General features: G+C 40.3%; 1 protein-coding gene across 5 annotated transcripts in view; it reads right to left on the reverse strand.

Moving 5' to 3' along the window:
- Positions 1-3069: 3069 nt before the first annotated feature.
- Positions 3070-25811, reverse strand: part of MLH3 (mutL homolog 3) — a 28885-nt gene continuing 6143 nt past the window's right edge. Inside the window, exons 3-13 of one of the 5 annotated variants that reach the window (XM_030319588.1) lie at positions 23987-24085; positions 22961-23046; positions 21624-21728; positions 20176-20248; positions 14313-14384; positions 12890-13001; positions 11729-11888; positions 6271-6294; positions 6082-6160; positions 4711-4862; positions 3070-3734 (exon numbers count right to left, since the gene is read on the reverse strand). In XM_030319588.1, the coding sequence (XP_030175448.1) occupies positions 3612-3734; positions 4711-4862; positions 6082-6160; positions 6271-6294; positions 11729-11888; positions 12890-13001; positions 14313-14384; positions 20176-20248; positions 21624-21728; positions 22961-23046; positions 23987-24085 (1085 nt within the window). In that variant the 3' untranslated portion in view covers positions 3070-3611. Of the gene's footprint in view, positions 3735-4710; positions 4863-6081; positions 6179-6270; positions 6295-11728; positions 11889-12889; positions 13002-14312; positions 14385-20175; positions 20249-21623; positions 21729-22960; positions 23047-23986; positions 24086-25811 lie in introns of those variants that run through there. The other 4 variants (XM_030319589.1, XM_030319592.1, XM_030319590.1 and 1 more) reach the window with 4 other exon arrangements.

Consider the following 25811-nt stretch of genomic DNA (forward strand, 5'->3'; position numbering starts at 1 on the left):
TCCCACTTAAAGCTTCATCCAAGCACAGTTGTCCGCGCTCTCTAGGAGCTGACCACTGCATCTGTTCTCGCTTGGCATGGCTCCTCAGGCCCCTGCACATCTCTAGAACTTGGTCTTGGGCCCCCTCCTGCTCTGCCCCTGTGTTGGCCGCCTTGTTTTTTTCCACTGTTAGGTTCAGATCCCATCTGTTCATTTGTGTCTGACCTTTTCTTTGCCTCACTCTGATGTGTGATTGCTTGAACCTCTCCATTCTCAGCTGCTCATGGGGTTCCAGATCACCAGCTAGGTTCTGGACCTTTCCCTAGCCCTCTCCCCTGTCTCTTCCCTCCCTTCTAGCCTACACTCTAAGCTTTGCTTTAAGCTTTTCTGAGTCTAGCCCCTATTATCATCTATAGATTTTATTTCTGACAGAACTGTCATCTCCTCGTATCCCAGTAAAAACGACATAGCTATAACTCAGTGACCTCTAAACTAGAGGAAGTTACCACATTCCATCATCAGTTTCCTTGTCCTGACTAAAGCTAAGCTTCTTAAAGACATGTACCCTTATTTCAAATATAATTGTGATGAACGTTCCCCAAAAAGGCACTCTCTAGAATGGCTTCATCGCACATCGTATCTTTTTTTTTTTACTCTGAAGTTAGTGAAGTTAGTGAAGTCTCCACTAACCGGAATCTAATAAAGTTGAACCACTAAGTTTACAAACTGGTAAGTCCCTAATAAATTAAAAATATATGGCAAGCACAGGGTAACAATGGGAAGGAGTGTGCAACGTGAAGCCACCCAGATCTGGGTCTGAATTCTGGCTCTTTTAGCAAATGGGGTAACATCTCTGAGGCTTAGCAGTCTCACTGTTAAAGAGACATCGGCGGGGCGCCTGGGTGGCTCAGTCAGTTAAGCGTCTGACTCTTGGTTTGGGCTCAGGTCATGATCTCACAGTTCGGTTCGTGAGTTCATGCCCCACTCTGCTGACTGGACACAGCCTGCTTGGGATTCTCTTTTTCCCTCTCTCTCTGTCCCTCCCCTACTGACGCTCTCGCTGGCTCTCTCTCTCAAATAAATAAGTAAAACTTAAAAAAAAAAGAGACATTAGCTTGCTAACAGAACTGTCGTAAGGCTAGTAATAATGTACACAAAACATTGGGTATATATAGTAGGCCCTTAGTAAATGGTAACATTCATTCTCGTGACTGGAGCCAGAAAACTTGTTTAGCATTAGTCTGCCACTTAGTACCTGTGTGATCTTAGACAAATCACTTAATATATTTCAGCCTTTGTAAACTGGGGAGCATAACACCATCTTATCTGGTGGGTTGCCAAGAAAATTCAAGTAAGACATGCAAAAATCATGTTGTAAACCTTAAAGCACCACAAAGGTGTTAATGACTACTCTCATGTGTTAGAAAAATTAAGTCTGTTTTTACTCTATGGCAAGTAAAGTTAAAAACAAACAGAACAAAACAAAATCCAAACAGGCAACAAATGTAATGTTAGATATTTTTGGCTAATAGGTTGGTTTTATGTTGATGCATGCAACTGAGTTTATAAATTATGAAAAAGGATAATTATCTCTTCCATTGCTTGAGTCAGGCTAGCCAGGAAGATTATTACATTATTTATGGAGAACTTTTTCTAATCTCTGCTATTCTCAAAAAAACGGTGGTCTGAGATTGTAGCAAAACATTTTGAAACTGCACCTCACCCTAATATAAGTATCATAACACTTTTTTTAATCCCACAAATTGGTCTAACCTGAAAAATATTTTAAACTCCCAGGACAGCTGGCCTCCGTATAGCTCTGGAGAGTGGAGGCAGAGGTCCAGAGGCCACAACACCCCACTGGGCCTGGAGGCAGAGACCCTGACAGCCTTGCAAATCCCCTGAAAACACCCTCCTTTTGAAGGTCATGTCTCCCAGTCTATGAAACCGCTTATATGTATTAAGAAGAATAAAGGCCATTTTTAGACAGTGGTGCCTATTCTTCAGAGTTCCAATTACGTAATTCTACAAGGATCCCCTTGAAAACCAGTGAAGGCTTTTCCTGAACCTTCTCTGAGACACACACTAATGAATGCAATACTTCATTGCTCCTGTAAGATTCACTGCAGGGCTGCTGGCAAACAAAGTTTTCTTCCATGAGTACAAATGTGTTTCCTGTATTAAAAAATGAGAAAAATCATTCCATTGATACAAAGGCCAGTTTCAGCAGGCTGCAAAATACAAAAGTGGAAATTCTCACTGCAACGTCTTTCTCATTGTATGGGATCCCAGTTGCAACAAACATTACCAGCTGGGGTTTTTTTGCTTTTCTTTTTGTCTTTCTATAAACCTTTAGTCTATTGAGTCTTATTAACCAGAAATCAAACATTCTAAAAAGGTAGAGGAAATACAGATTAAGGATGGCATAACAAGCATTTGCCACAAAGATCAGTCCTGGTCCCAAATGAAATTATGAGGCCATTAGATAGGCATACTGTAATAAAACTAAGATATAATTTGAAAGGGATCAAAAGAACTGTTGTCTCCTGAAAAACTGTAGAGAACAGGTCTGGTTAGGTTGAAAGAATAAATTCTGCATTTTGATATGAAACTTGCTCTCACATAAAGAGACACTTTTAAAGTACCAAAAAAAAAATCATAGTTTTACAAGTCCTAGTACTTTCACCATTTTCCCAGTTGGAATATGAACAATATCAGATGCTGAATGAGATCTTGCAGGGGAAAGAAGACAACCAACCAGGACAGGAGTTTAATTGTCTCTATTCTATCCTTGTCCTTGTTTCTCTCCCTCTCTCTCTTTTTTTTAATGTTTTATTTATTTTTGCAAGACAGAGACAGAGTGTGAGCAGGGGAGGGGCAGAGAGAGAGGGAGACACAGAATCCGAAGCAGGCTCCAGGCTCTGAGCTGTCAGCACAGAGCCCGACTCGGGGCTCGAACTCACGAACTGAGAGATCATGACCTGAGCCGAAGTTGGACGCTTAACCAGCTGAGCCACCAGGTGTCCCTGTCCTTGTTTCTCTTTTATCAATAGTTTTTTAATCCCTAAAATAATCTAACTATAGGCCTGATGGAAGACTACAGGGGACATTTTTTATTGAGTGTAGAGAACTCTTTAAGTCTGAGATTTAGAATGTAAATTACAGCAGCAGCAGTGAGAGATCAAGACGACGGGGGTGGGAGGGGACCAATGGAGCGGGGCTATGGGCTGTCTAGGAAGGCAGAATGGATCCCAGGGAGTTCAGCATAGGTAAATTACATCAATGCAAACTATGAGGCTGGAAAAAATTGCAAAGCCAAAACCAAGCAACCCCTCCTCCCACCTCCCCCCACCAAAACAAAACAAAATCAAACCCACAAATGAATCAATTAGTCATTAAATTTTATCTCTAAATAAGTTATAAAAAGTAGATATCATAGGGCAACCTCCTGAGTCCACAGCTGCAGATGAATGAACTGTCTTTAGCTTGGAGGGATCATCTGCTCAAGACTGATTGATCACGTTGCTTGGAGACACTGGTGGCCTCAGACTCTGCTGGTACCTGCAGCCCATGCTATCTGCTCAGAGGCAGTTAGCATCCCTTTGGCTCCTTACAGATCAATAATTCTGTTCTCACGGTGGCTCACAAGGAGGCATGGATGCCCTCTGGCTTTGCCCTGTTTCACATCTTTCCGCTTTTCCAAAGAGATGCCAGGCCTGGGCCATTTTGCGAAGTTTAGCAAGATTGGGTTTAATCTGTGGGAAGAAAGAGAATAACTCCCATATGCAGCTTGAAAAGCCAAGTACCAAATAAAAATTTGTTAATTACGGCTATTCCAATCTGTTCGGATTTCTAATTTCTGGATTCAGAAAAGATTAGAGATTTCCTTAGGATAAGCAGGACTGCCAACTTTAAGTCTAGACTCCCATCTCTTCAGGAATGAGGACACAAGTTTGTTTTCATTGTCCTATGAAACAGTAAGATTTTAACGGAGTAAAGCCTATTGGATGCATCAGAAAACTCCATGCAAGTAAAGACTTTATAGCCCTTACAAGGAAAGGCAAGCAAAAGAAAAGATTTTGGAAAGCAGCAACATGGACATTCCTATTATGCTTTTGTGTTCTGTTTCATTTAAGATTATAACAAGAACAGAAAATGTCTTTAATTTAAACCACTCTGTGTCTTTATTGCATTATCCACATCATTGTTCCTGGACTGCTGAGTAATCAAGGCCAAACCATAATGTGAAAATCTCCTAAGCTTGGTTTCCTGCCGGATGATCCCCAAATCATAACTCTAGAGATCCTTAGAAATGGCTACCATTTCCAGCAAAGGCACCATCAAGAAACTGGCTGTTCAGGTTGTATTTGTTAGCAGTAAATTTGCTGTGTTTCTACCAACTTTCTGTAGCCCCAGAGAGACCTTCTACATCCTATCAAACCTAGAGCTAGTAGGGAACAGATGTCCAGGATACATCAGTCCGTACATGTGTTAAGCTTAAAAAATACAAAGGCATCACGTGTGTAATCTGACAGTGCAGCCTGAGCTCCATGGTGAATTTGAGCTAGAAGATGAAGTGGTGAGATTTTATATAAATAAACTTTCAATGCATACTTTTCAAAACTCGGGTATTTTGGAAAGGATTAAGACAGGTTACATTTGGCTGATAGGAGCGGGAGAAGAAAGAGAAGATAAACCTTGCTCCTCTTCTCCTGTTAGTCATTACTGTACCTGCTTTTCCTGCTCCAAGTGGTCTATGTCAGCCAGCGGCAGCATAGAAGGTCTCCCGTGAGCACACTGGAATGGCAGCTGGCACCACGACAGGGCTTCAATAAGGCGATAGCTCTCCTCCGGGCTCAGGCCATCATTAAACTTGATGGCCCCTGCATGAAAGACAGAAACAAGGTTATGGTGTGTATAGTAGGAAAACAGTGCTGACCCTGGGCCAGCGCCAGATATCTGGGAAAAGTAAAATGTGTCTTAGGCTTCTTTCATGTGACCAATACTGCTTGAAATTGGCACTTATCGACACGTGGATGAAACTAAGGGTTCATGATGCACCTGTGTCTCAGCTCTTCCTTATGGAATCATGGTCTTTTTAATCCCTAGGGGAGGCATTCCTTCACTTGTTGGGATTCTGCTTTCAGAGTTTTTCTCAAAGAGACAAGGGCAACATTTTGCTTACTTCTTACAGATTGTAAAATCAAGATCATCTTTTAGCCAGTCTATCACAAAGATCTCTACTTGTTGTTTTTCCCACAATGTCCATTTTATTTGCTTTTTTCTATTTCCATAATAATCTTCCTGCTTTTATGCAGACATTGATACATTAATTCACTCGGTCAACAAATATTTGTAAGTATGTACTTTGTGCAGCAGGAGCTATGTCAGGCAGTGAATGAGACAGATGGTCTCTGCCTTTAGGGGGCTTATGATCCAGTGGGTCCAACAGGCGAGACAAACATGAAACAAATAATTATACAATAATTATAAATTTTTCTTGTAGGCTTCTATTCTTTCTTACCAGCCTAATTTCTTGGTATCCTTTGCTGCTCCTCATATAACTAATTTCTTTCTGCCTTTCGATCTGTGCATAGGCTATTTCTACCCCTTGTGGCAAACCTTCTCTTCCATCCTATGAATCCATGTCCCTCAGTTTGTTCAAGGCTTGACTTACAATGCATCTCCTCTATGAGTTACCGCTCCACTCATCCGTGTCAGTCTGAATTATGGTCAAATGTATGTGTTGGTGTTTTGCTTTGTAAAAGCAATTTTTTAGTGTTCACTCTTAGTGTATTCAGTTTCTTGATCTAAACTGTACCCTCCATGGGGCGCCTGGGTGGCTCAGTCAGTCAAGCGTCTGACTCTTGATTTTGGATCAGGTCATGATCTCATGGTTTGTGAGACTGAGCCCCATGTCAGGCTCCACACTGACAGCTCGTGCTCTCTCTCTCTCTCAAAATAAACTTTAAAAAATAAATAATAAACTGTACCCTCCAAGAAGTGAGTAGTAAATGTGCTTTCTATCTCTTTCATAACTTCTGTACTCCTGCCGGGGCTTAGCATACAGAAGCACTCATTATCTGGTGTGCTGAGTCTTACCGTGGCAAGCTTGGGATGCCAACACCTTCTGGACAGTCAGTGGCAAAGTCCCTTGGATGCCTCCTGTGGTCTGGAGTAGCTAATGCATAAACACATTCTTCGTTAAGAAAATGAAGGGAAAAGGAAATGTGACAATAGAGCCTTTTGTGAGTGGTGCCTCTGTGTGAAACCCCAAAATAAGAGGCTTACCTCCACTTGTTCTCGAATAAATTCCTACAAAGCAGAAAGGAAAACAGGCATTAATCCATTGTTGTAACTCTTCTTTTATAGTTTAAAAATACACTTCCTGGGGCGCCTGGGTGGCTCAGTCAGTTGAGTGTCTGACTCTTGATTTTGGCTCAGGTCATGATCTTGTGGTGGTGGGACTGAGCCCTGTGTCCGGTTCAGCGCTGACAGCATGGAGCCTGCTTGGGATTCTCTCTCTCCCCCTCTTTCTCAGCCCCTCCTCCTCCTTCTCTCTCTCTCTCTCTCTCTCTCTCTTTCTCTCAAAATAAATAAAGGAATATTAAAAAAAAATACACCTCATAAAGGAGAGAGTTCCAGCAATATAGCACTTAGGTGCAAATAATTTATTTGTTGTGAGGCACTCTGAATATGAAATACCAAGACAATTTAATAGAACTCCTACTGAAGAGAGAATATATTTAGCTACTGAAGCTTCCTCCAGAGACAGCTCATAACTCATGAAGTTATGTAACTGCTGAGAGCAGCTTTGATGATTCCAGAGTCTAACTCTCAGGGAGGCTTTTCACTAAGAGGCTGTGTGTATTTATGATCTTAGCCAGAGCAAGTGTAATGCTACACACAAACGGAATAAATACACAACGATCATCAACACAATGGAGCACTGAGTGGGACATTCGCTTAGATATATAGTAAACATAAGTAGTCACTTTAGTCCCCACAGCACTTTTTTTTTTTTTTTGACAATTCCATTTGGGGTCGAAAAGCTTATTTTGGGGGGCACTTTGTTGAGTTTCTCCTCACTAGTATATTTCTGTCCCTCAAGTAGCCTTTTCAATAGTTATCCCTGCAGATGTTAATATTTACAAAAGGACTTCGGAGAAATTTAAAGCAGACGCTATTTTTCATGCTACCAATTTGTTTAACCTCTGGAGCTAAAAAAAACTGTTTTGAGATACAGCACATTTAATAATTTCTTTATAAGAAAACCCAAGATTTTTTTACTCCTAGAATTGGCTATGTATAAATCACCTTCCTAAGATTACAAAATGGTAGATCTTCTTGTTAAACCAGACTCAGAAAATTCTCCCCTTTCCTCAAAGACACCCTAGTCCACCATGCTTACAAATGAGCACAGTTACTAAGCACTGGGTGGTAGATACCATATATTTTTTAAAAGCTGCATACGTTCCCAAACAAACCTACACAGAAAGATGTTTCATAATACCTGACCCATTAAAAAGCTTAGTGTGGACAGAGATCAAACCTAACCTCTTTGCCATTCTCTCTTGTGCTTGGTCATCTGGGACTTGTGACACATCATTTTTTAAGCCTGGTGAAGGGGAGAAAGATCGTATTTCTGTTCATGTCACATTTCAATGGTTCAATTAATACCAGATAACTTAATATTAAAAAGGTGCACTCATCAGGCTAAAGGACAGAACTTTATAGAAAATATTTGTGATCTTTCAACTGTCAGGATCCAAGTAGCTACTCCTTTTCAAGATACCAAAACTGTTCCAGCTTCTTCCAGAATTAACAAATCTCTCCTGAGCAGTGTGACTTAACATAGTCAAGATTTTCTGAAGCCATAAGCTGTATTTCAATGTGAAGTAAACTCCTTACCAGCAGTCTTTGAAGTCTCTTTGGGAAAAGTTGTTATTATAATTTTCTGGTTAAATACTCAGGGATTGAATTACAATAAAAGATTCTAACAGATTTTATCTTTTGGATTTAAGACAGTTTGGAGGAGGAGCCCTGGAGAAAAAAGGCTGTGTTGGGAAAAAGAGCACTGCTGAAAGCAAAGGCTGTCTGATCAGAGAGCAATTCTGGAAGGGCCAAACTCATGATGGTCCAAGCACTGGCACTATTAACTGCCTTTCCCTCTCAAATGTCTTCTCACCCTTAGCCTACAGACATGCTTAAGTCTCTCCCATCTGAAAACACACCAAAATCTTTCTTCTGCCCCGTGTCCTGCCCCACACTGCAGACCACCTTTAGCTCTCACCCTCTCTCTTCTTCTGAAAACTCTTGAAAGAGCAGGCTACTTAGCTCTACCTCTTCTCCCTCCACTCCCTCCCTGACCCATAGCAACCTGCGTTGGGCGCCCCCGCCCCCACCCCTAGGAGCAGACGCCACCATGGAACACCGTCCTCATGATAGCCAAATCCAACTTTTCAGGCTTGATGGCTATTGCTGACCATTCCCTTCTTGCTTAAAACTTTCATTGGTTTTAGTAATAGTACTTTTTCCTGCTTTTCTTCCTCTCTCTGACTAAATATTTTCAATCATCCTTTACAGTTTCTTCTTTTCAGCAGCAGCTTTCCAGACCGCTGCCAAAATATATGCACCCTGAATGCTGGTGTGCCACCAACTCCACCCTTTGCTCTCCTCTCTTTTTATTCTTCATATTCTTCCTAGGCAGTCACACTTCCTCTAGGCTCTTCTCCAGCGTCTGATGTTATAAAAATATATATACTATTAACTACCTCAAACATACATACAGCCCAGGTTTCTCTCCCAAGCACAGATGTGTAAGTCTGCCTATCCACTAGACATCCCCATGTGATGGCACATTCAATGCATCTAAACCCAGGCTCATAATCTAACTCCCCAGGCAGGTATACCCCTCCTCCTCTACTTCCTTTTTCTGTTGATGGCATTACCATCCTTCCAGTCATCCACGCTAGAACCTTCAGAATCCTATCTTATCTTTTCTCCTTTAATCCCTTTTATACTTTCTATTATTGTTCACCAAGTCCTCTTAGTTCTACTTTCCAACTTATGTTTCAAATATGTCTCTCCTTTCAATTCCCAATGCTGTTGACTTAGGTCCTCATCCTTTCCTATTTGAACCAGTGCAATCAATAGCTTCTCAACTGTGCTCCCTGCCTCAAACATTTCCCATATCAATGTAGCATACAATTTATCTACTAAATCTATCTTCTAATTTTTATTTTTATTTTTTTATTTTTTTTAATTTTTTTTCAACGTTTATTTATTTTGGGGACAGAGAGAGACAGAGCATGAACGGGCGAGGGGCAGAGAGAGAGGGAGACACAGAATCGGAACCAGGCTCCAGGCTCTGAGCCATCAGCCCAGAGCCCGATGCAGGGCTCGAACTCACGGACCGCGAGATCGTGACCTGGCTGAAGTCGGACGCTTAACCGACTGCGCCACCCAGGCGCCCCTAATTTTTATTTTTAGATATGACTAAAGTAACTCAGACTTCTGGGAAAATTGTAGACTTACTTCATGTGGATTTACCTGTGCTCCAAACAGAAAGAGTTAGAGATGAATAAGGAGTAGAAACCACAATGAATTAAATAGGACACCATGAAAAAAGAACAGACAGATATGAGAAAAAACCTAACCGATATTCTGGATGTAAAACATGTAGTCATGGAAATAAAAAGCTCAGTGGATCAGGTAAACATCTGGTTAAATAGTAGGTGAAGAGAGAATTCAACTCACTGGAAGATAATGTATCACAAAGGGGTAAAACAATGGGAAATACGACAGAGAAGTTAAAAAGGTAGGTCCAGTAGACATCTGACAGGATTTCTAGGAAACGAGAGAGAATGGCAGAAGAGCAGCGCTTGAAGTGACAATAACTGTACATTTTCCAAGTGGAAGAAGCATGATGAATCTGAAGAAGGAAATGAAAACAAAGATACATCATAGGGAAACTGCAGAACACCAAAGACAGAGAAAATCTTAAAAGCCACCAGAGAGAAAATCAGATTACCTACAAAGTAATGATAACTACATTGACAATGGACTTCAATGGCATAGAGAACGTCAAAGTTCTCAAAACACTGAGGGATGACTGACAATGTGGAAATTCCCTGCTTAGCTCGACAATCATGCAATTGTGAAGGCAAAATAAAGACATTTTCAAAGATGGTTTATTATTTATGGACTCTTAATAAAAGAACATTTAAAAGCTTTCAGCAAAAAGAAAGCTGAACACAGAATGAATAATCGGATGAAAGGAGCAACACTGAACAAAGACACTGGTAAATATTTTCATTAATCTAAATAAACATTGACTCTATAAAATTAATGACTACCAGGGAGATTAAAACAGGTCGAGTTGGAGTGCCTGGGTGGCTCAGTCCAACTTAGGTTCAGGTCATGATCTTGTGGTCCGTGAGTTCGACCCCCGCGTTAGGCTCTGTGCTGAAGCTCAGAGCCTGGAGCCTGCTTTGGATTCTGTGTCTCCCTCTCTCTCTGCCCCTCCCCTGCCCACACTCTGTCTCTCTCTCTCTTAAAAATAAACATTAAAACAAAAAATTTAAAAAAAAAAAGGTCAAGTTAAAATACTGAGCAACAACATGGAAGATGGGAGGGGAATGCTGGAAGATAAAGGGTTGTAAGGCTTTTGTACAGTTTAGGAAGAGAATAGAGAAGCAAATTACCTTAAACTTTGTTAAGGCTAAAATTCAAGGCTAATCTGAAGTAATACAAATGGAATATGTAACAACTTAAAGAAAAATTTTTTTAACATTTATTCATTTTTGAGAGACAGAGACAGAGCACGAGTGGGGAAGGGGCAGTGAGAGAGAGAGAGACACAGAATCCAAAGCAGGCTCCAGGCTCTGAGCTGTCAGCACAGAGCCCGATGCGGGGCTCGAACTCACAAAGCCATGAGATCATGACCTAAGCCGAAGTTGGATGCTTAACCGGCTGAGCCATCCAGGTGACCATGGAATATGTAACTTCTACACTAGCAGAGGAAAACAAGGAGAAATAAAGGAAACTCTAATAGAAAAACAGAAAGGAGCAAAGAAAAGGCAACAAAGACAAAATAAACTGTCGTTAAAAAAAAAAAAAAGCGAAACACATAAGAAGTTCTAGTTCTCTTCAACACCTCCAATGTCATATCCCAAAAGCAGTTTTCCAGACGTTTACCAAAACACAAATGTAGAGGGTGAAATGAAAACTACTCAGCAGAATATGCTAAATTCCTTTATGACTTTGTATTGATGACCTATCTAGCCTCATCTAGCTCACCACTACGTATATATCTTAATTCGAGCCATATATACTGGTAGTTCCCTAAACACAGGATCTGCTCCAAGTCTCTGATACCTGTTGTTCTGTCTAGAACGCCCTTCTTCTCTCTTCTGCACTCGGCAGGCTCCTACTGTTCTACCAGATTTTTCCTAAGGCAAAAATTAGCTTTTCTGTGACAGTTTCCTTGAACTCCATCCCCCTGGGCATAGTAATCATTTTGTATTTCCATAGCACTTTGAACTTCCCTCTAACTGGCCAAATTTCATTGTATTTGTAATGATTTAGATGTCCTTCTTCACCTTGAGCTAATTCATCTTTTAATTTCTAGCACCTGGTACACAGCAGGTATTGATACTTGCTGGATGAAAGATGAACACAGAATTTCTAAAGAAAACAGGAGGTTACCCTCAGTTAGCAATTTCCTCAACATCTGAAGCAGTCTTACCTCCACAATACTCTTGGTCACAGGAGATCTTCCTCTTCGAAGTTCATTGGCTTCTCTTTGTACAAAACAGAGTGGTACTTTTCCTACAAGGACCAGAGAATCACTATTGTCTGGAAATATAATTTCAAGGCCCAGATCTTCCAGATTTTTGTGGTAGCACCTAAAGAGAGAGCCTCAATTACAAAACTATTACTTCATTCGCATTTCAGCACCAGTCCCAAGCACGGGAGGGTTTCTCACAAGATGCCACAAATTTTAAAAATTGTACTGCTTTTCTCATACATTTGTTTAGGATTTTATTATCAAATTTCCTGTTTGAATTACAGTAACTTTCATTTTTTTTTTCTCTTTTCCATTAAGAGAATCAATTTGTTTCTAAGTCTTGTTCCTAAGTTTTTATTCTTCACCGAGGAACTGCTAACTTCTCGCTGCTGGCACTTCAAGGAGTTTGGCACAAATAGAAGGGCTGAGAATGTTTTGAATCAGCATTAAAGCAGGGAGGTAATTTCCAGCCCTAGGAACTGAGAAGTCCTGATTAACTGGATGTAAATAAATGGATCTGCCTCTACTACACATCATGCCCCAGGGAAAAAGATTTATTGGCAGTAGCATATTCCCAAACCTGACATGAATTCAGAGACAATTCTTTATTTCCAATAATTTGTGCCACCCAAAAGTGGGAAAACGTCCTATCTTATGACTCACCATATGATTTGCCCCTTCCTTGCGGCCCAGTGTTTTACTTTCTTCCCAGTATGATTATGGTAATGAAAACTAAGAACCTAGAATGCACCGAGGCAAAGCAGAATGGAAGCAATTACTGCAGTAACTTTGCTTTCAGAAACAGCACAGCATAAACACGGACTTTTCCAAGAAATGGTAAGAGGATTCTAAGCCAACTGCTGGAAAAAATTATCAAGGAAACTCTATCCTATACTCAACAGCTGTGATATAGTGGAAAGAACAGCATTTGAAGTCAGAAGACCCGCATCTGAAAGCCTGCTACACCATTCAAGAGTTGTTATGACCTTGAACAAGTCATGTAACCTCTCGTGGCCTCAGGGTCTCATCTGAAAAAAGGAACAACAGGTATGCTTGTACTGCGCAGAATTACTGTGAGAGTTTATACTACAGATATCACGTCCTCATGGTAGTACTAACCGTAAGAGTCTGCTTTGTTCTTCTGTCACTGTTATCTCTAGTGGAGGGCTTACAATGGAAGACAGTAATTTTTTCCGACCAGAGCCTTGGGGCTGTTGCTTCTCATAGGAATCTATTGGAAAAGAAACGAAAGGGGTTCAGAGTAGGAAATGAAGTCTTCTAGACTTCAAAAAGAGCATGAGAAGGCACAGCCATGTTAACTATTATTGTGCTCAGCAGTGTGTTCAAACCGGTTTAGGCTTTGAGTTTCCATTATTATAGTCAAATGAGTAAGTATCCAGACCATTTATTCATTTCAGCAGTATTTCCAAAGTAAGATGTAGAAGACTTCAGTCTTACATTCAAATGAACAATGCAATGTTCCTGTAGATAGTCAATAAATGTGATTTTAATAATGGGGTGAATAATGTTGATTACTTAAGAAATAAAATTGGTTTACTATACAATCCTGTGGTTCAAGAAAGTTTCCCATTCCTTCAGAAAGGTTTCCCAGTCTCTGAAGAGAATTTGTCAGTACTGTTCTCAAATGAATGGTCTCAAGCCTATAGCCAGTTTTTCTAACACTGCTTTTACCATATCTTTCTCAACAATTAGGTCTTCATTTCATACGGAAAAGTGAACATGGAAGTAATATCATTGCCATTCTAGCCCATGAACTATCTCCTTAGGTCCTCACCTACCTCTTTGACATAGTTTTCCACTATTTGACCACAGGGGTAAAGATTTTCCTGGGATTTTACCACTTGGAGAACACTGCCTCATGATAAGAAAAGAGCGTAGCAAAGATTAAAAAGCACATATTGGCTTTGGAAGGCAGCTACGCTCACCACTGTACCACCAACGCTGCACAGCAAAAAACACATATTGGCTTTGGAAAAACATATAACAAATTAGTGATACTGGTTGTCTCTGGGGAGAGAAACTAGGTGGGATGGGGAACAAAGGTAAAAAGGAGACTTGATCATATTCCATTTTGTACCTTTCAGACTTGAACTCATACCACCTATTCCAAAACAAATTTTAAAGTACAAACAATATATTGGGCCTTCTGAGTTGGTGGTGGTCTCTGCCTGACAAACCGTGAAGAAGGTATACCAAGATCATATGGGCACACAGAGGGGCGTATCTTTGTGATGGATGTCACGATAAAGTAGCCTAATCCTTAGGTACCCAACCCTTAGGGTTGATGACAAATGTATGGCAAATATGTCTTTGACCATGTAAGACCACCAAATTTGAATCCGTAAAGTGAATCACTATATTCTTTCAGTTAAACAAGAAGCCAAACCAGAAGGCTTCAGATTACTTTTTTTAAACATACAATTCATCTTTCCTCACGACAGCCACAGTTAGAAAAACTCTTTCAGTATACTAATTGTGCAGGGCAGTTTCGCATATTTTCTAGTTCCAAACAGATCCTTACCAACAATCAGCTGCTCTAAACGGACACGCTCATGGGCGGCATGCTGATCCACTAAGACTAGCAGGTTTCCACCTAGAACGCGAGCAAGGATTACTGGAGTATCAAATTCTCACATCAAGATTAAAATAAGCATGTTGTGTGGAGGGAAAAAAAGGTTAATTCAAAGTAGCTAATGACATAAGCATAAGAAAGACATACATACTTAGTATGTATCTTTCATTTCTTAAAAAATCGAAATTATGGGGAAAACTATAAATTTATCCCTAACGAGAAACTTTTGAATACATTGGTATTTCATTTACAAAACAAGGTTAAAGCCCTATATTCCTAATGTTTAAATACTGATTTTGCTTGATTAATTCAGGTTGATACAATGAAGGGCCTTAAACACATTATCAAAATCAGCTGACTTTGATTTGCAAGCTACTCTGGAGCCCACAGAGAATGTAATTCTAGTACACTTTTTATTTCCAGAGAGTACACTTTTAATAAATGACAGATGTGATTCACTTTAAGAAACATTATAACCAAACATATAAATTCAATTTGTTGATTTACATTATATAATAATTATGTATTTTAAATTTAAGTGTAATTAGAATTTTTTTTTTTTTAATTTTTTTTTCAACGTTTTTTTATTTATTTTTGGGACAGAGCGAGACAGAGCATGAACGGGGGAGGGGCAGAGAGAGAGGGAGACACAGAATCGGAAACAGGCTCCAGCCTCTGAGCCATCAGCCCAGAGCCCGACGCGGGGCTCGAACTCCCGGACCGCGAGATCGTGACCTGGCTGAAGTCGGACGCCTAACCGACTGCGCCACCCAGGCGCCCCTAGAATTTTTTTTTAAAGACAGGCTGCTCCTGGCCAATTTAAACTTTTCTCACAAACCATTTACATATTAAAAAGGTGCGGGCCAGATGCAGTCCATTTAAAATAAATTTTTCTTTTTTTAATATGTATTTATTTTTGAGAGAGAGAGACAAAGTGCAAGTGGGGTAGGGGCAGAGAGAGAGAGGGAGACACAGAATCTGAAACAGAGTCCAGGCTCCCAACTGTCAGCACAGAGCCCAACGCAGGGCTCAACTCGGGAATGGAGAGATCATGGCCTCAGCTGAGGTCGGGTGCTTAACCAACTGAGCCACCCAGGTACCCCAGATCTAGTCTACTTTAGATCAGAGGTCAGCAAATTTTTCTGTGAAGGGCCAGATAGTAAATATTTTAGGCTTTTTAGGACATATAGTTTGTCACAACTACTCACTGTTCCTTTTGAACCAAAGCAGCCATAGACAGTATGTGAACATTGTAGCTGTGTTCCAATAAAACTTTATTTATGGATACTGAAATATTAATTTCATATAATTTTAATGTGTCAAGAAATAATATTCTTCTTTTGCTTTTTCAATCATTTAGAACTATAAAAACCATTCTTATCTCCCTGGGTGCACAAAAGCAGGTGATGGTTGGATTTGACCCACAGCCACAGCTTGCCTTGTTTTAGACCCAGGTTTCTCAAACTTTGATGGGCATACAGGTCGCCTGTGGATCTTATTAAAGTGCAGATTCTGATTCAGTAGGTTACAGATGACACACGAGATTCTGCAATTTTAACAAACTCCCAACTGATGCTATTTACAGACCACGCATTTGAGTAGAAAGGCTTTGGACTCTCAAGTACAAGAAAGAAGGCAGAATGTCCTGACCCAAAAAACCAAACCTACAGGGAAATCCCTTTCTCGTTGACAGGAGGACTGATTCTCAATTACATTAGTACATCTTTTTATCTTGTCATTTTATTAATTTGGTCCAAACGTTGAGGTCTATTGCTATCAGTTGTTTTGAAATAAAAGCTCTCCTCCTGAATTTGATCAAAATAGATGATACCTGTTTTTTCCATTTCTACTAAAGGATATAATGTTTTTATGACACCATCAAATTCATGGCATGAGAGCTTAAGACTTCAGGAAAAAAAAGGAACTAATTTTTCTGACAGTATGTTCAACCACAGGAATAGGCCCCAAAATATTGAATTTTAAATTCCTTTGAGGATAGGAGGAGTTGCAGCTGGTTGTGATGAATACTGAACATCCTGTATTGGGCAAAACAATGGAATAAATAATAAATTGTGAGGGAGTAACCTCAAACTTGAAATTGGAGTCAGTGTGAATACCAAGAGTCAGGAACCCTAAGAAATCAATCCTGTACGTGATGGTGGCAGAATGATTCATAGTCTACATAGGGCTCACAACATTTTCTATTCCTTGAATGAAGCAGAATATATGAAAGTAATTTAATCACATCAGAAGCTGTATTTTTGATATTCTAACACAATAGAAGTTTCATAAGGGCAAGGGATTCTTTTTTCCCTTTATTTATTTTCATTTATTTCTTTATTTTAGAGAGAGAGTATGAGCAGGGGAGAGGGGCAGAAGACAGAGACAAAGAGAGAGACAGAGAGAGAGAGGGAGAATCTTAAGCAGGTGCCATGCTCAGTGTGGAGCCCAATGCAGGGCTCAAGCCCACAACCCTGGGATCATGACCTAAGCTGAAACCAAGAGTTGGACGTTCAACTGACTGAGCCACCCAGGTGTCAAGGGCAAGGAATTTTATCTGTTGTACTCCCAGCATATATAAGGGTACCAGGCACATAATAGGTACTCAAATATTTACAGAATAAATGAACGAATCCTTTTCTTTGGGGTATCATAACTGAACAACTGTATTTTATCATAGGTGGAAACATGCAATACAAAATGCCAATATATGGCATTAATTTCACCTTAATTTAAAAACAGTAATAGGGGCTCCTGTGGGGCTCAGTTCTCTAAGTGTCCGGCTGATCTCAGCTCAGGCTTTGATTTCAGGGTCATGAGTTCAAGCCCTGTATCATAACTGAACAACTGTATTTTATCATAGGTGGAAACATGCAATACAAAATGCCAATATATGGCATTAATTTCACCTTAATTTAAAAACAGTAATAGGGGCTCCTGTGGGGCTCAGTTCTCTAAGTGTCCGGCTGATCTCAGCTCAGGCTTTGATTTCAGGGTCATGAGTTCAAGCCCTGTGTTGGGTGCTGTGCTCAGTGTGAAGCCTACTTAAAAAAAAAAAAATGTTTTAAAACAATAATATATTTGTCAATTATAAAATTATGTGCACATATTAAAATAAGTCGATTATAGGAACAGGTTGCTTTTAGTACTAATGAGTGACAGTAAAACCACTTACATTTTTATTTAAAAAATGTATTTATCTAAGAGTACTCTCTGGTGGCATCTGACTAAAGTTGACTATTGAACGACATGGGTGTGAATGGCACAGGTCCACTTATGTGTACATTTTTTTCGATAAATACAGTACAGTACTGGGATGCTTGGGTGACTCTGTTGGTTAAGAGTCCAACTTCACCTCAGGTCATGATCTCACAGTTCGTGAGTTCGAGCCCCGCGTCGGGCTCTGTGCTGACAGCTTGGAGCTTGGCACTTGCTTCAGATTCTGTGTCTCCCTCTCTCTCTGCCCCTCCCCACTCATGCTCTGTCTCGGTCTCAAAAATAAATAAAACATTAAAAAAGACCAGTACAGTACTGTAATGTATTTTCTCTTCTTTAGATTTTCTTAGTAACCCCATCCTAGGTGCCATTAGTAGAGATTTTGGTATTAAACAACAAAGAATTCTAGGTCATCAAAACCTTAGAAAAAAAATCTATTCATTTTTCCAAAACAAACTACTAGAATTTGACTTTCACTGAATCCATATTTATGACAATTCTGACCTATTATGACATTTACTAAATAAGTCTACAATGTAAGCAAGGTAAAAGGGAATATTTTGAAATACAAAGAGAATAAGCTGCTTTCAAACTTTAGAAGCATTCGCCTGCAGGTCTACTGGTCTGGGCCCAAACCCTCCACTGGTGCTCAGGGCTCTCAGCCACCTGCACTATCACGCATGCCTCATAAATGTGCTCAAGAGTCTTCCGATTGGAAAAAAACAAAAACAAAAACAAGTCTTCTTTCACCCTCACCCTCCTTCAGTCCTTCTCTTCCATGTCACAGATTTCTAAGGCTCTCCTTGTGATCTCTGTCACCTGGTCCGGGAACATCATCCACTCAGTTACAGAGGTCAGAAAATCAGGAGTCATCTTTGATCTCCCTTCCCATCGCCAATGCATCACTAAACCCTGCTGACTTTCTCTCCTACATATCCTCCCAATGCACTCGCTAGGCTTCACCAACTATCATTTTTAGATACTGAAATATCCTTCCTACCAATCTTTTTGCAGGTACTGGGACTCTACCCCACCCCCAATCCATTCTCCACACTGCAACCAGAGCAATATTTTCAAAGTACAAATGGAATGTGACATGTGCCACTGTAAAAACAATAAAAAAAGAAAACAGAAAGCTTCCCGTTGTTTCCAATTGGTGTCGGGACAAATACAAAGCTTGTAACTGGCACTTAAGATCTGGCTTTGACCTACTTCTCTGGCCTCATCTCTGCACTCTCACTCCAGCTGTACTTGTCCTGCTTCCTCTCACTCAAGGAGAGGAAACACAAATTGTGTATGTCATTCCCTCAGCCCAGAATACTCCTCCCTCCCTTCTTTACTTAGTTAAATGCTCATACTCATCCTCACTTTACAAAAAAAAACCTTTCCAGACCTCCCTAATTCAAATCTCTCTGTACAGTTTCTTACAGCATCTTGTTTCTCCCGTAATGTTAGCTAGAATTAAAACTTTAACGTTTATGTCCTTATCTGTTTCTCTTACATGTGAATTTTTTGCCACCATTATGGGCTAGGGCCTAGTACAGTCTCTGGCATGCAACAGGCAGTCAATCAATGCTTGTTGGATGAGTTAATGTTATTATTTACAAACTAGTATTGCTTTATTAAAGTAGGTCACCGAGATATTGTATGTAATTCTTGATAAACTTAGCAGGGTTCATTATATGAACTTTCTATTATTACAAAGGGAATACGTGAAACATCAAAAAGTCAAACAATATAACATATTTTAAAGAATAAAAGATGAAATTTTCCCTTTGCCCACTCTCATTGTCACTCCAAAGGCAACTACTATTAATAGTTTGAAATGTATCTTACATACATATGTCTCTGTATATGTATACAAAACTAATGCACATTAAAACTGTTGTTTCAATGCCTGGGTAGCTCAGTTCTTAAGCATCTGACTTCGGCTCAGGTCGTAACTTCACGGTTCCTGAGTTCTAGTCTCACATCAGGTGAGTTCATGCCCTACTTCGGGTGAGCTCTGCTTTGGGTGAGCACAAGCCCCACTTTGGGTGAGCACGAGCCCCGCTTATTCGGGTGAGCTTGAGCCCCGCTTCAGGTGAGCATGAGCCCCACTCTGGGTGAGCCCAGCTTTTCTCTTTCTCTCTCTGCCCCTCATGGGATAGTCTCTCTCTCTCTCCGCCCCCTCTCCGTCTGCCCATCACTCACTTGTGACCCCCCCCCCTCAAAAACAAAAAACAAAACAAAAAAACAATGTTCTTTCACATAAATTTAGATTGGTTTTCCCAATTGGCTTTAATCTGTCCAAATCATTGCAACTATATTATATATTAAAAATATCTTAAGAAGTGCTTGCGTGTTTCAGTCGGTTAAGCATCCCACTCTTGATTTCGGCTCAGGTCATGATCTCATGGTTGTGAGTTCCAGCCCCACACTGGGCTCTGTGCTGTTAGCTTGGGATTCTCTCCCTCTCTCTGCCCCTCCCCTGCTTACGCTTGCACACACACATGCTCTCTCTCAAAATAAATAAATAAACACTAAAAAAAAAACCTTAAAAGGAGGCTATTAGGAGACCAGCTGGTTATTAATCAAGGCTAAACTCCATTCTTACCTGCCTCACCATTCTCTTCAGTCTTGGTGCTCATTAAACAGGCAATAAACTTGTTATCCACTTGCTGTAGAACCTGCCATATATTCAAATAAGTGGTACAACACTAAATAAAAGTTAACAAAGCCTCATCTGTATACAAAGAGATAAAACTGTACTTAATTAAGTTATTTGCATTACAATCTTCATATCTAAGACTATGGTAAGGAAGGATTAAAAAAATAAGCAGAGCTATCAGAAGGCATAAAAGGAAGGAGACTACAGGCTAAGGATTCAAAAAGGACACGCAAACAACTAAACTCTACAGAGCACACCTGAGATTCTCCCGACAGGACTCTTACTCATAGGTAACTATGACCAGAGGCGCCTGAGTGGCTTGAGGTGCCCGAGTGGCTTGGTCGGTTAAGTATCCGACTTCGGCTCAGGTCATGATCTCATGACTCGTGAGTTCGAGCCCTGCGTGGGGCTCTGTGCTGTCAGCTCAGAGCCTGGGGCCTGCTTCAGATTCTGTGTTTCCCTCTCTCTCTCTGCTCCTCCCCTACTCATGACCAGAGACTGCTAACAAATGGGGCTGAAATAAATTTTGCATTTTGCAAAGGTAAGGAAAACCATTTCAGAGGGTCTAATCCCTTAAAGTAGTAAGTTAATAGCCACCAGGGGCTTTAACCCTTGGGGACTCCTCTGTCCAGGTACAGACAAGGTTCTCATTGCACTTCCCTGCCTCGGTCCCTATTGTTTAACTAAAACTGTTGTTTCAGCGCCTAAGCAGCTCAGTCATTAAGCATCTGACTTCAGCTCAGGTCATGATCTCACGGTTCGTGACTTCGAGTCCCACATCAGGTGAGCTCATGCCCCACTTTGGGTGATCAAGAGCTTGCTTTGCTCTGGTACCAGGTCAGTGCCATGTGAGGGGTTTACCTAGATCTATCTAACCTCCTAATTTGTTTCCATACTGAAAATAAGGAGATGAAGACAGCCGGAGTGGTGTAGGGAGAGGGCAAACTAGCAAAGCAGATGAGACAAGGGGTCCCTTTTGTTAAGACTGCTCCTCAATCTGGAGTCTCCTAAGCCATGTCATTTGTCGCCTCACACAATAGAGGGTCATTTACAAAGGGGCACTGTTGTACATTTAAGGACAATGTCTGTACAGGATTTAGTTGATTTATAAATTATTGTCAAAATATAAAGTCAATATATAATCCTTGAAACTGTGAGCCTCAATCCTTAATTCATCCCTCCAACCTGCTCACACTACTGAAGACATTTTTTCCTTTGTAATTAAAATTGGTCCCTGCTTTTTCTTCTGATAATAAAAGTTCTAGTAAGATTTAAAAAAACACACGTGCCTTGACCAAGGTGGTCTAGATCATTAAATAAATCCAATTTCACAAGAGTTAGTCCAGCTTAGGTCTTATATATATTTTTATGAGATTTCAAAGTCAATCTCTTACCTGCATTGAATGAATCATTTCTTTGGTGAAACGATAAGGATATAAGACATTGTGAATTTTAACCGCGAGGCTTTTGGCCTGGCCACTGCTTACATCAACAGCAACCTAGAAAGCAGCACAAACATCATTTAAATTTTTAATTCTTTATATCTGCAGAACTGTTTTACCAAAGATCCCAAACTGCTTTATCATTTTCACAGAACCTATTAGAAGTGGGTTGAATTCAGGGACCTTAGAGAAATTCAAAAAGCTCTGTGAATTATTAGTCTTAAATAATAATTTTGGGGTATAAACAAAATTACTAACAAAAACCAATGTTGTTTCAGAATAACAATTCGTTTATGTTCCATGATCAAGTCCTTAAACACATCTTAACTGAAAAATCAGTAATCAAGTGCTCATTTATTCTACACCTTTATCACAACACACAAAGTACCTTCTGTGATAACCCACTGAGAACACATACACTCACGTCCAATGATGAATTGTTCCTCCAGTAGAAGACTCGCTATTTTATCTGATGATGTAACAGTGCTTTTTGTTTTGTTTTGTTTTAATTATCACCACCCTAAATACCCTGCCAAAGCTGCAAGATAGGGTTTCTTTTTTTTTTTTTTTTTTCAACGTTTTTTATTTTTGGGACAGAGAGAGACAGAGCATGAACGGGGGAGGGGCAGAGAGAGAGGGAGACACAGAATCGGAAACAGGCTCCAGGCTCTGAGCCATCAGCCCAGAGCCTGACGCGGGGCTCGAACTCACGGACCGGGAGATCGTGACCTGGCTGAAGTCGGACGCTTAACCGACTGCGCCACCCAGGCGCCCCGCAAGATAGGGTTTCTAAGAGTGGTAAACACATTCAACTCATCACACACTGACTACACATGTTTAATCCAGAATGTCTGAGCTCCCAAATTCTATGGATTCTGATTTCTCCTCTCTATATTAAATAGTATTTCCAAATAAATTATTTGGAAACATGCCCACTTTCCGCTTGTAATTAAAAATTAATATAGCCATTCATGCTCATATCCAGCTTAAATGAAGTACAAATTTTAAAATAACAAGCAGGGGCGCCTGGGTGGCTCAGTCGGTTAAGCGTCCGACTTCAGCTCAGGTCACGATCTCGTGGTCCGCGAGTTCGGGCCCCGCGTCGGGCTCTGGGCTGATGGCTCAGAGCCTGGAGCCTGCTTCCGATTCTGTGTCTCCCTCTCTCTCTCTGCCCCTCCCCGGTTCATGCTGTGTCTCTCTCTGTCTCAAAAATAAATAAACGTTAAAAAAATAAATAAATAAATAAATAAAATAAAATAACAAGCAAAGAAAATTTGCTACAGACCCACCTCCGGATAACGGGCAAATACTGGATTTTCCCACTCTGAGAACAAAGACTGAAGTGATTCTCTACCAACAGTATCATCCACAGCATCTAAGGCAAAAGGAAACAGATCAAGTTGGCATCGAGAGCCGCAGAAAAAAAGGTGAGTGGCACTCCCGTTTGCTGTGGTGCAGCGGCAAGATCAAAGATCAGACATATTGTCCCAATATTCTACAAAAGTTTAGTGTTTGCTGGATCTCTAAATTGTTCTGATCTGTTACTTTTTAAGTTAGAGTTGATGACTGTATCTTTTGGCATTATAGCTTTTTCTCCAAACTATTTTCTTTTTTTTTTTTTTTTTTAAATTTTTTTTTTCAACGTTTATTTATTTTTGGGACAGAGAGAGACAGAGCATGAACGGGGGAGGGGCAGAGAGAGGGAGACACAGAATCGGAAACAGGCTCCAGGCTCTGAGCCATCAGCCCAGAGCCTGATGCGGGGCTCGAACTCACGGACCACGAGATCGTGACCTGGCTGAAGTCGGACGCTTAACCGACTGCGCCACCCAGGCGCCCCTCCAAACTATTTTCAAGAGATATTCAGAATACAAATCCAGAAGAAACTGGTTCAAATTAGTAGTCTCACTTCCTTTAGATAAAAATATACCTTACCTATTTTTAGAAACAAAGAATCTGTAGCTTTTTTTTTTTGAAAATAAGGATTTTGCTTACATAAAACTACTACAATATGGAGTGCAACTCCAATCTTTAAAAATAAGAGATATTCTCTCAATCACAAGACACCACAGACTGTGCATAATCACCCAGTATTGACTTCAAGTCTGGAAAAGTAATTTCTGATCTAAATGCATGCACTGAATTACTTAGTTCTGCTGTTAAATAGGACCGTGGGGAATTACTCGTTCCAGGAAGGCACAGCTGGCCCTGATCAAGCTTAATAACACAACCCTGCTTTTTAAAAAAAATTTTTTTTAGTTAGGTGGTACAGTATGTACTAGATGTCCCGGCAACCTCTGTTTTTGCCCCCCTACCTCTGTTATTCTGTCTCATCACAGTCCTCTCTTCCCGAGCTCTAGGAAGGAAGGGAAGAACAAGGTCGCTTCTAAAAGGATGACACTTGTACTGAGATCCTAAATGTAAAAAAGAAAACCTAGACATTTGAACTCAAAATATAAATTATTAAAAAATCAAGTTACATTAAAATCTTTCTGCACAAATGGAGTTGAGACCTGAGGCAGACTACTAAGCACGAGATTGAGAGTCAGAGTTCTTTAATGAGTTATGCTGCTAATTTAGGAACCTACATTAATGCTTAGTCCCGTTATCCATATATACCAGACAGAATGAGCACTAAAACAGATCACTGATTCTCAATGGGCACAATTTTGTATGAGAGACATTTGGCAACATGTGGTTGTCACAACCTGGGTAAGGGGTGCTACTGGTATCTAGCAGAGATAGAGGCTAGGGACTGCCAAATATTCTACATGTATAGGACGAACCCTACGACAAAGAGTTATGAGTCCAAAATGTCAAGTGTCACGGTTGATATAGCTGGTATTTGACATATACTGGTACTTAATTGTTAGCCTTCACTACTTGGTTCAACCTTCACGAGTCCCCAGGTTTATGTCTCTTATACTCAAAATGTGTTACTATTATAACATTTATCTGATATTACGTTTACATAGCTGTCTTCCCTAATTGATTGTGAACTCCTGAAAGCCAAGCCAGTGAATCTGCAACCTAGCAGTGTGAACAATAAATGAATACATGAACAGATAAATGAATGAAAAGTTCTCAATTTAAACTTCAAAGTCCAGGGGTGCCTGGGTGGCTCAGTCAGTAAGGCATCAGACTTTTGATTTCAGCTCAGGTTGTGATCTCACGGTTTGTGAGTTCAAGGCCCACATTGGGCTCGGTGCTGATAGCATGGAGCCTGCCTGGGATTCTCTCCTCTTCTCTCTCTCTATCCCTCTCTGCTCTCTCTCTCTCTCTCTCTCTCAAAAATAAAAAAAACATACATTTAAAAAATAAACTCCAAAGTCCAGTAATATCTGGCCTAAATTCTGCCGTCCTCTCTGAAGGATGATTGAGTTTTAGAAACAATGCCTGCATTTGACAGTTTTTGAATAGGGGCCAAAACATGATGGAACTATTATTTCAAAACAATAAATCCATTGGACAAGAACTGGAGAGATGAATTCAGAATAAAATGAAAGGGTAAGGTGAAATTAGGTTGTGTTATTGGTAATAGAAAGGACAGAATTAGAGGCATTTTAATTTTTTTTAATTAATGTTTCTTCCTTCAAAAAAAATTTTTTTAATGTTTTTATATATTATTTTTGAGAGGCAGGAGAGACAGAGCACGAGCCGGGGAGGGGCAGAGATAGAAACACTGAATCGGAAGCAGGCTCCAGGCTCTAAGCTGTCAGCACAGAGCCCCACCGGGGGCTGGAACTCAAGAACAGTGAGGTCATGACCTGAGCCCAGGTGAGATGCTTAACTGACTGAGCCACCCAGGCACCCCAGAATTAAAGGCATTTTAAAGAAAAAAACTGCCAAGGCTTGGAGACTTACACCACTCCTTAAAATTACCTGTATAGATATTCTCTTGTGTACAATTTAATTTGCCTCTTAACAATTCATCCTAAGTAACGTTTTTCTGTATGTATGGTTCAGCAGTGTCCCAACGCCCTACCACACGTTAGCCCTTTACAGAAGGTGTGACATGCAGTGTGAATGGGGGAGCCATCTTTCCATGAAACTCGTTTCTATACCAAACATACTTTTTTATTTTCATTTTTCTTATGGAATTGAGTTAACAGGACACTTCAGAGACTTGCTACAAGACTT

The sequence above is a fragment of the Lynx canadensis genome, chromosome B3 (genome assembly GCF_007474595.2).
Source record: "Lynx canadensis isolate LIC74 chromosome B3, mLynCan4.pri.v2, whole genome shotgun sequence".
Classification (NCBI taxonomy): Eukaryota; Metazoa; Chordata; class Mammalia; order Carnivora; family Felidae; genus Lynx; species Lynx canadensis.